A 10091-nucleotide genomic window follows, 5' to 3' on the forward strand; every position below is an offset into this window, starting at 1 on the left:
CACAGGCACAGGTAAGGACTTCATGACCAAAACACCAAAAGCATTGGCAACAAAAGCCAAAATAGATAAATGGGACCTAAATCAAACTCCACAGCTTCTGCACAGCAAAAGAAACAGTCATTAGAGTGAATCGGAAACCAACAGAATGGCAAAAAATTTTTGCAATCTACCCATCTGACAAAGGGCTGATATCCAGAATTTCCAAAGAACTAAAACAAATTTACAAGAAAAAAACAAAGAAGCTCATTCAAAAGTGGGCAAAGGATATCAACAGACACTTTACAAAAGACATGCATGAGGCCAACAAACATATGAAAGATTGCTCATCATCACTGGTCATTAAAGAAATGCAAATCAAAACTACATTGAGATACCATTTCATGCCAGTTAGAATGGTGATCATTAAAAAATCTGGAGACAACAGATGCTGGAGAGGATGTGGAGAAATAGGAACACTTACACTGTTGGAGGGAGTGTAAATTAGTTCAACCATTGTGGAAGACAGTGTGGCAATTCCTCAGGGACCTAGAAATAGAAATTCCATTTGACCCAGCAATCCCATTACTGGGTATATATCCAAAGGATTATAAATCATTCTACTATAAGGACACATGCACACATATGTTCACTGCAGCCCTGTGTACAATAACAAAGACCTGGAACCAATCCAAATGCCCATCGATGATAGACTGGACAGACAAAATATAGCACAAATACACCATGGAATACTATGCATCCATCAAAAATGATAAGTTCGTGTCTTTGTAGGGACATGGAAGAACCTGGAAACCACCATTCTCAGCAAACTGACACAAGAACAGAAAATCAAACATCACATGGTCTCACTCATAGGTGGGTGTTGAACAATGAGAACATGTGGACACGGGGGGAGCATCACACACTGGGGCCTTCGGGGGGAAATAGGGGAGGGACAGCAGCAGGTGGGGAGTAGGGGAGAGATAGCATGGGGAGAAATGCCAGATACAGGTGATGGGGAGGAAGGCAGCAACACACTGCCATGTGTGTACCTATGCAACAATCTTGCATGTTCTTCACATGTACCCCAAAACCTAATATGCAATAAAAAAAAATAAAACATAGAATCAAGCTATCTACAAAAAACAATGGCAAAGCACTTACTAATTGCTCCAAAGAAGATACACGAATGGGTAACATATTTTGAAAAGAGGCTCAAAATCAGCCATCAGGGCAGTGCAAACTAAAACCATAATGAGGTACCACTACACATTTATTAGGATAGCTCTAATTTTTTAAAAGTGGAAAATAAGTGTTGGCAAGGATAGAAATCAGAAACCAGAATGCACTGCTGGTGGGAATGTAAAACGGCACAGCTACTGTGGAAAACAGTTCGGTGCTTCCACAAAGAGGTGAATGTAAAATTACCATATGACCCCTCGTTTCTACTTTTAGATGTAGAGTCAAAAAATTGAAAGTAGGTCGTGACAGATACTTATATGCTCATGTTAATTGCAGCATTATTCACGGGAGCCAAAACTTGGAAATAATCTAAGAGTCCATTGATAAGTGAATGGATAAACAAAATGCAGCATATGAGACAATGGCATACTATATAGCTATAAAGGGAATGAGGTTTTGATACATACTACAACATGGGTGAACCTTGCAGATGTTATGCTAAGTGAAGTAAACAGAAAAAGACAAATGTATGTTCCACTTACATGAAACACCTTGAATAGGTAAGTTCCCTACAGACAGAAAGGTACTGGGGAGTAGTGTAAGTGGGAAGTTATTGCTAATGGCTGTGGAGTCCTGTTTGGGATGGTAAAAATTTTGGAAATAGTGGAGATGGTTACATAACATTGTGAATGTAATTATTGCCACTGGAACACTGAAAGTGGCTTTAATTGCAAAAAGATAAAATGAAAAGGCATAGTGGGGAAAATACTAGGAAACCATATTGCCAGATTAAGGACAATTACTATCCTATTGATCTCCTGGCTGGTGGTTATAATGCTCTTTCCAAGACTTTTAAGGTCAATTATCCCTCCCCTATGAGACAAATATGGTATGTTCTAACCACTTTGGAAATAGAAAACATAACCTGGAAGTATCATGTTTAAATTATAAAATCCAACACATACGCTCAAAACAGAAGCTGTTCCTCTGTCCACATCTAAAATTTAGGGCCTCCTATTCATCTTCTCATTTCGTTCTGCAAATGCTCTGTGGGTGATTATTTTAAATTTACAGAGAAATTGTTAAAATAGTTCAAAAACCTCCATATGCCCATTACCTTGGGGCTCAATCCAGGCTTTCCATCTTGCTTACCTCTACCTATTTCACACTCCAAACATGTAAAGCCCAGCTCTCACTCTTCATCATCCCTTTACTTACTTATTCAACCTCAGCATACGCATAGTGTTTTCAGAATTGTTAATCTGTACGCCTACAAGAAACAAATTTAATGACTAGAGTTCAGTGTTCATAGAGAGTTTTTGTTTTGAATATTATGGTTTCTCATGTAATTTGAATTTTGCAGTCAATATTATGTTGTTAAAACATGTAAGGGTTATTCCTAATTAAGCAGAGTATAGATATGTTATTAGGAATATATTATATTCTATAATGTAATAGGATATAATATATCCCTATTCCGAATGATCCCACTCAACAATGACATGTCCAAAAATATTATTTAATCTTCACAGCCATAGAGATTATTCTTATAAAGCATTTTCAATTGATCTGTTGAAAATAAACAAATGTTTTTGGTGCCAGGCATTGACCCAAAGACTATACTTTTATTATCTCATTTAATCTCCTTTAAAATATTTTTTTAAATTGCTTCTTGGCCTTTTGGCTAAGATCAAGTGTAAAATATTTTTTTAGTTTCATTCTAGTTTCATCAATGGGTACAACTTGTATGATGCCAGAATTAACCTCAATGTTATGAACCATTTCTTTTTTTTTTTTTTTTGAGATGGAGAATTGCTCTATTACCCAGGCTGGGGTGCAGTGGCACAATCTCAGCTCACTGCAACCTCCACCTCCCAGGTCATGCAATTCTCTTACATCAGCCTCCTGACTAGCTGAAATTACAGGCATGCACCACCATGCCTGGCTAATTTTTCTTTTTTTTCTTTTTCTTTTTTTTTTTTTTAGCACAGACAGGTTTCATCATGTTTACCAGACTGGTCTTGAACTCCTGACCTTGTGATCCACCCACCTCGACCTCCCAAAGTGCTGGGATTACAGGCATGAGCTACCACACCCAACTGTTATGAACCATTTCTAACAGTGAGAGGCTTCCTACAATTGGGAGAGGAAGATCTCTGTAACTAGATACATAATTAAGTAGAGGCTGAATGATCGTCTTTCAAATATTAAGTTGTGAAAAGAATCTTACAATGTTGGGTCCAACTCGCAGAACCTGACCAGCTGATGGATGAACAAATGCACTCAGAGGCAGATACCCAGTGAAAGAGTGGGATGAACAAATGCACTCAGACACAGATATCCAGTGAAAGAGTGGGCTATAAACCCCAAGGAAGGTGCTATACTCAGAAGCCATGGTCCTTACCAGCTGGCACTGCAGGCATTCATTCCATATAGATTTAATGACAGAGGCTTTGAGTCAGCATAGTTGTGGATAATTAAAATGGTTGCCTTCCCCAGAGAGAGCAGTCCTACAATGATTAAAAGCCATGTCCCAAGGCCTACAGCAATCGCCATTTGTGGGTAACATTGTTGATCACCCTAGTAGAGAGCAGTCATGTGCTTGTGGATGTTCAAAGGTTGGTCTTAGGGCCACATGAGTAAACAAGCTCTTTAGTTAAACTCCCCCACATTCCTTAGTATCGACTCCTGCCTAATTGCCTCTGTGTAAGAACCACTGCCTTCCGTTCATTCCTTCTCAAGGCTTTTGCACAAACCTCCCAGCCTTCCAAGAAGGTTTGCATCTATTTCTCTATAATTTTTCTCTTCTAATTTCTCCCACCACCCTGACTGAACCCTTACACTACAGGAAATAGAAAATTATACATCATATATGATTTGTTATAATGGAAACTCAGAGCTCTAGGTTTGCTTAAGGAAATATACAGAACAGAGGTAGGGAAAATGGGATAAACTGTTATCCTCTACTTAAGTCTCAAATTAAGGCCTCTTATTTTTCAAGAGTAACTTACTATCCTGATGGAGAATATATCTGTTTTTCATTAAAATGTGACTGTGTACTACTGAGAGCCACCATGGATTTGACAAAGAGCCGATTTCAAATCTATCTCTGGGATCCACAAATACTGTCTATTATATACTGAGCTAATAACATGGGAAAGAGTTAAACTACTAAACACAGAAATTTAAATATTACTAAAGCAGTAGCCTACCAATATAAGCAGGTTTTGAAATGCTGTGATAATTTTTAGATTCTGAATAAGATCTAATTAAATATACTGTTCTTTTATTTTGTCATATTCATTTAGGTTAGGTAAACAAGAAACGAAAATATTAATACTATTTAGAAATATTAGAAGCTGATACAAGTTCTAAAAATGAGACAAATTGTCAATAAAAATAGGCACATGATTAGATGATGATGGTGACTATAATGAAAATTGATGAGTCTCAGGACCAAAAGAGAAAATAAGACAATATGAAGATACTGGATTCCTAACATTTAATATTTACAAGAAATTTTTCCTATTATACTTTTCAATGTTCCTCTTAACTAGTGTCAATGAAGTAATTATTTTAACTAGTGTCAGTTAAACTTAATATGCATGAAAACGTTCTGACACAGTATAAGTTCTCTGAGTTTATAAACAATATCTTTCATAGTTCAGCTAAATCTGGTAAATTGCTTTGTAGCCTCACTAGGTTTAATAAATGTTATGTAAATAAATATTTTGTACGGATCTCTTTGATACATTTCTAGTTTTAGTATGAAAAAAGTAAAGCAAGACATTTTTTTTCTAAATTAAATTCCTTTAACCGGAAGTGTAAGAAATGTGTGGAGGTGACTTTTCTCTATTAGACAATCATACAGACTAGACTTGCAAATAACATGACATTTAAAGAACCATACATTTTCAAAATATGCAGAGCACAAGTTTTAATTTTACATCATACCAGAAAGCACTACAGGGACACTGCTGAATAGAAGCAAGCTGGAATCTCAACACAGAGCTCTTTTCTTACCCTCAGCAACAAAAACGCTTGATCTTAGAAGTTCAAAACTGTTTCATATGATAAAGATGAGTTCTGAAAATAAACCAATAAGTAATTGTAATTTTTATTTAATTCAACTTCTAATATACACACATACAAACCTTTCTGAAATGTTCAGTCTTGTCCATGTCTTGATTTTGAGGCATATTTTCCACTAATTGAAAGGCATGTTTCAAAATATTATCTAGAGTTCTTTTAAAAAATCAATGATTTTTCACTGCTAAAATATTCTTTTTAGCTGAACATTGACAATGACTCCCTCCTTGATCAAACTTTAGTTAGGCTTCTCTAAGACCTCTTCTCAACTAGGCCTCATCCTTGGCCTTAGCCTGCTGTAAGCAAAGAATCCTGCTAAGTCAGTTTAGTGAGAATCTCCCATGCTTGATATCTAACTAAGTTTCTCACCCTTCACCCTTAATGTCTAAGTCCTTAATCTGCCTGTAGGAAGAATCTTGTTAGACTGGATAAAGAAAATGTACATATACACCACAGAATACTATGCAGCCATAAAATGGAATGAGATTATGTTCTTTGCAGGGACATGGATGGAGGTGGAAGCCATTATCCTTAGCAAACTAATGCAGGAACAGAAAACCAATCACCATAGGTTCTCACTTATAAGTTAAATCTGAACAATGAGGATGCATGGACAAAGGAAGAGAAAACAACACACACTGGGGCCTATGTGGGGTAGGGGAAGGGAGACCATCAGGAAAAATAGCTAATGCATGCGGGCCTTAATACCTAGGTGATGGATTGATAGGTGCAGCAAACCACCGTGGCACACATTTACCTATATAAAAAACCTTCATGTCCTGCACATAAATACCATAACTTAAATTTAATTAAAAAATTAGAGATAGTGACAGTAAAAAATAGTGTATTGGCAAAGAGGAGTCATAACTGCCATAAAAAAGATGGTCTGGGAGGAGAAACTTGTAAATGAAGCCAAGATAGCTTGAATCTATGAAATGGGTCTCCTCTGCCAGTAGCTACAGGATCTGGTTAAAAAAAAAAACATCAACTGCAACCATTTGCATATGGGCTTGGGAATCGGTTTGTTTTCCTTGTATCCTCTTCAGACAATAAGCTCCATGGTTCTCAACTCTGGCTGTATATTAGAATCACACAGAGAATCTAGTTTAATTGGTCTGGGGAGTCGAGGCAGAAAATTGGTAGTTTTTAAAAGCCCCAGGTGAATTCTGTTTTGTATTTAGGTTTGAAAAGCACTGATTTAGCAAATACATCACCTCATTTAATCAAATAAATATCTATAAAGGTAGAGCTTCAGCCAAAATAAAACCACCTCAATGTTTTATAGAAAGCCTGCTGAATTCCAGACATAACTAATGGGAATTAAGACAGAGCTGGCATTTTTATCCCAGTAGTTCATAGGGGCAAACTGAGAAGCTAGATCTGATCTAGTTTAAATAACCCTAACAATCACCATCCAATGCAGGTTGACTTCTATACTAAATGAAAACTTACGTTGGAAAAACAATTATAGAAAGCAGCATAAAATCCACCTTATTCAATAGTTATTAATATAGTTTACATTTATGTTATCTCTGGATTGTCACAGTTTTAGATAATAATTATTAGGGAAGAATTGCTCCATTTATTTTCCCTTGACAGTTTCATTATGCTGAATTCATGAGTTTTTCTTACTATATACATTGTTCATTTTTTGTTACTATATAAAATATAAGTATCTTTACAATGGGGGACTATAAAGGATAGAAACTATTTCAGTTATTTTATTTCATTTTATTTTGTTTGACTAGAAATCCAATTTTCTTTATTATTTTTTGGCAGATACATAACTCCAAAATATTTAGATAGATTAATATTACTGCTCATTCCTCTGATTCTTGCTATGGAAAAATAAGAACATTTAAGGCATAAAAGAATATTCTGTCAGTCTAAATGTGTATGTCAGTGATAACCCAGGATGTGTTTAAGACAATTTTATAACCAATAATATTTATGCTTTTCAGGGGATAGAAAAAGGTAGCTATGAATAATATTTTAGTGTTATAAAACGTTTGATTGGCAAGAATCATATCTTTAAAATTATTAGCAGTTATATTTTGTGCCATTACAAATTCTACAGAATATGCTTTAACACATAGCAGATTATTGTCATATATTTTTTACATCTTAAGTGGGTTATACACTTCAAAAAATTAATATTTTGAATGGGGTGAATATTATTTGTGATTTAAAAGATTAATTGCATACCTTTTTTAAAATTAAAAAGAAGAAAAGTAATTTGAAACTTTCAAACTCACCACTGCCTTGTCAGACCTTCTATGATCTTCTACCCTGTTTATCCACTGTATTTCTGGCTATTTTTCAATAATCATCATCCACACAAGTCAGTGTTATTTTCAAAAGGCTTCCATACTTGCAATTTTCTTTGCTGCATTTCTGAATTTGTCATGTTGCTTATCTTGCTCAGAATTTCCTTCATTCTCAAAAGTATGGGTGTGGTACAGATTTTCGGGTAGCAGCATGTAACTCTTTAAAGAAAAGGTATATGTTAATTGAAAACAAGTTTTATATTTTACTCTAGTTGATATAATTTTTGTTATAGATGATATCATGGAAAACAAAATGTATGAATAATATAAACAATGAAAACGAAAAGTGGCAGATAAATCTTAACTGCCTATTGTTTTTAAAGAAATGGTACTGCAACATTCTCAACTTAGAGCAGTATAAATATAGATAATGGTTCTCCAACTTTAGCCGGCAACGGAATCACTCAGTCAATTTATTAAAACAGATTTCTGGACCTGAACCCAGAGCTTCTGATTCAGTACTCCTGGGGTTGGGGCCCAAGAAACTGCATTTCTTGTAAGTTCCCAGACGATGCCCATGCTGCTAGCCCAGGGACCACACTTTAAGAAATCTTAATGGAGACACTAGAATTTTGTATTTTGGCATACAAAAAAATGTATATACTTAATATGCCTATGATTCTTCAAAAAATCAGTCAGTTTTAAGTGAGAGGCCAATTTGTAAACTGCAACAAAAGGACCAATGAAATTAGTATCAGGGAAGAAATAATAGCAAGTCAATTTTAGGCCAAAGACTTATCTTCAAGCTAATGGAAACTAAGATGGAGTCAGAAAATATCTATTGATTTCAATAATCTTTGTTGCAACATTGTTTGTTACACAGAAAAAATGGAAACAACCAAAGTGCCTATTTAACAGAGGGTCATAAACTATGGTAGATCCAAATATAAAGGACTTAAAAAGAATTTGATTGATTTGGATGTGCCGATATGGAAATGCTTTCAAGATATATTATTATACAAGGCTAGAGTAACCAAAACAGCATTGTATTGGTACAAAAACAGATACACAGACCAATGGAACAGAAATAAGGCCGCACATCTACAGCCATCTGATCTTCAACAAACCTGACAAAAGCAAAGAATGGGGAAAGGACTCCCTATTCAATAAATGGTGCTGGGATAACTGGCTAGCCATATGCAGAAAATTGAAACTGGACCCCTTCCTTAAACTTTATACAAAAACTAACCCAAGATGGATTAAATAATTAAATGTAAAATACCAAACTATAAAAACCCTGGAAGACAACCTAGGCAATACCATTCTTGACATAGGATCAGGCAGAGATTTAATGACAAAGACTGGTACTTGTATAAAAAGCATGGTACTGTTATAAAAGTAAATACATAGACTAATGGAACAGAATAGAGAGCACAAAAATAAAGCCAACTACTTCAACCAAATGATCTTTGACAAAGCATACAAAAACAGAAATTGGCAAAAGGACATCCAATTCAATAAAGGATGCTGGGAAAATTGGAAAGCCACATGTAGAGAAGGAAACTGGATCCCTATCTCTTGCCATGTACAAAAGTTAAGGTGGATTAAAGACTTAAATATAAGACCTGAAACCATAAAAATTTTAGAAGAAAACCTATACAAAATTATTTTGGGCATTGGCCTAGGCAAAGAATTTGTGACTAAGACCCCAAAAGCAATGATGAGTGGATAAAGAAAATGTGGTGTGTATACATGTGTGTGTGTGTGTGTGTGTGTAGATACATATACACACGTGTATATACACACAAAAAAGTTTTATTTATATATGCACACATATATGTGTGTGTGTGTGTGTATATATATGCATATACACACAAACACATACATCATGGAATACTACTCACCATACAATTCATCCAGGGGACCAAAGACCACTTATACCCCCACAAAGCTATTGAAGTAAAAAAAGACTTAAATTGAAGAGAAGATGTGTGATTACATTTATGTTAATATATATATATACCTTTATAATTGAATATAATTATATGCATGTGTATAAATATATATATGACTTTCAGCACAGAATGCATAGTGCTCTAAACATGTTTTTTCTTTGTGTTATACAAAAAACTTGAGACTAGTTATCTTTTGAGACAGGATTTGGCAAAGGAAAAGTGCTTTTAATTATTAATTGCATACTTCTCTATATCTTTTGCGTTTTAACCATGTATGTATGCATTATTTCTAGTGTAAAAATATCAATAATTCATCGGAGCATGGTGGCTCATGCCTGTAGTCCCAGAGCTTTGGGAGGCCAAGGAGGTTGGATCACAGGAGTTCAAGACCAGCCTGGCCAAGATGGTGGAACGCTATCTCTAAGAAAAATACAAAAACTAGCTGGGTGTGGTGGCAGGCACCTGTAATTCCAGCTACTTGGGAGGCTGAGGCAGAAAATTGCTTGAATCTGGGAGGCAGAAGTTGCAATAAGCCAAGATCGTACCACTGCACTCCAGCCTGGGCAACAGAATGAGACCCTGTCTCAAAAAAAAAAAAAAAAAAAAAAAAAAAAAAAAAAAA

General features: G+C 35.3%; 1 protein-coding gene and 1 pseudogene across 1 annotated transcript in view; one reads left to right on the plus strand and one right to left on the minus strand.

Annotated features, from left to right (window-relative positions):
* Positions 1 to 2822: 2822 nt before the first annotated feature.
* On the plus strand, positions 2823 to 3032 carry LOC116537560 (annotated as a pseudogene).
* Positions 3033 to 6962: 3930 nt separating this feature from the next.
* Positions 6963 to 10091, minus strand: part of CCDC7 (coiled-coil domain containing 7) — a 394100-nt gene continuing 390971 nt past the window's right edge. Inside the window, exon 42 of the mRNA XM_032259671.1 lies at positions 6963 to 7733. Within this exon, the coding sequence (XP_032115562.1) occupies positions 7687 to 7733 (47 nt within the window). The 3' untranslated portion in view covers positions 6963 to 7686. The remainder of the gene's footprint in view (positions 7734 to 10091) is intronic.

Source organism: Sapajus apella, unplaced genomic scaffold (assembly GCF_009761245.1).
Source record: "Sapajus apella isolate SASKATOON/1434 unplaced genomic scaffold, GSC_monkey_1.0 scaffold111, whole genome shotgun sequence".
Taxonomy (NCBI): Eukaryota; Metazoa; Chordata; class Mammalia; order Primates; family Cebidae; genus Sapajus; species Sapajus apella.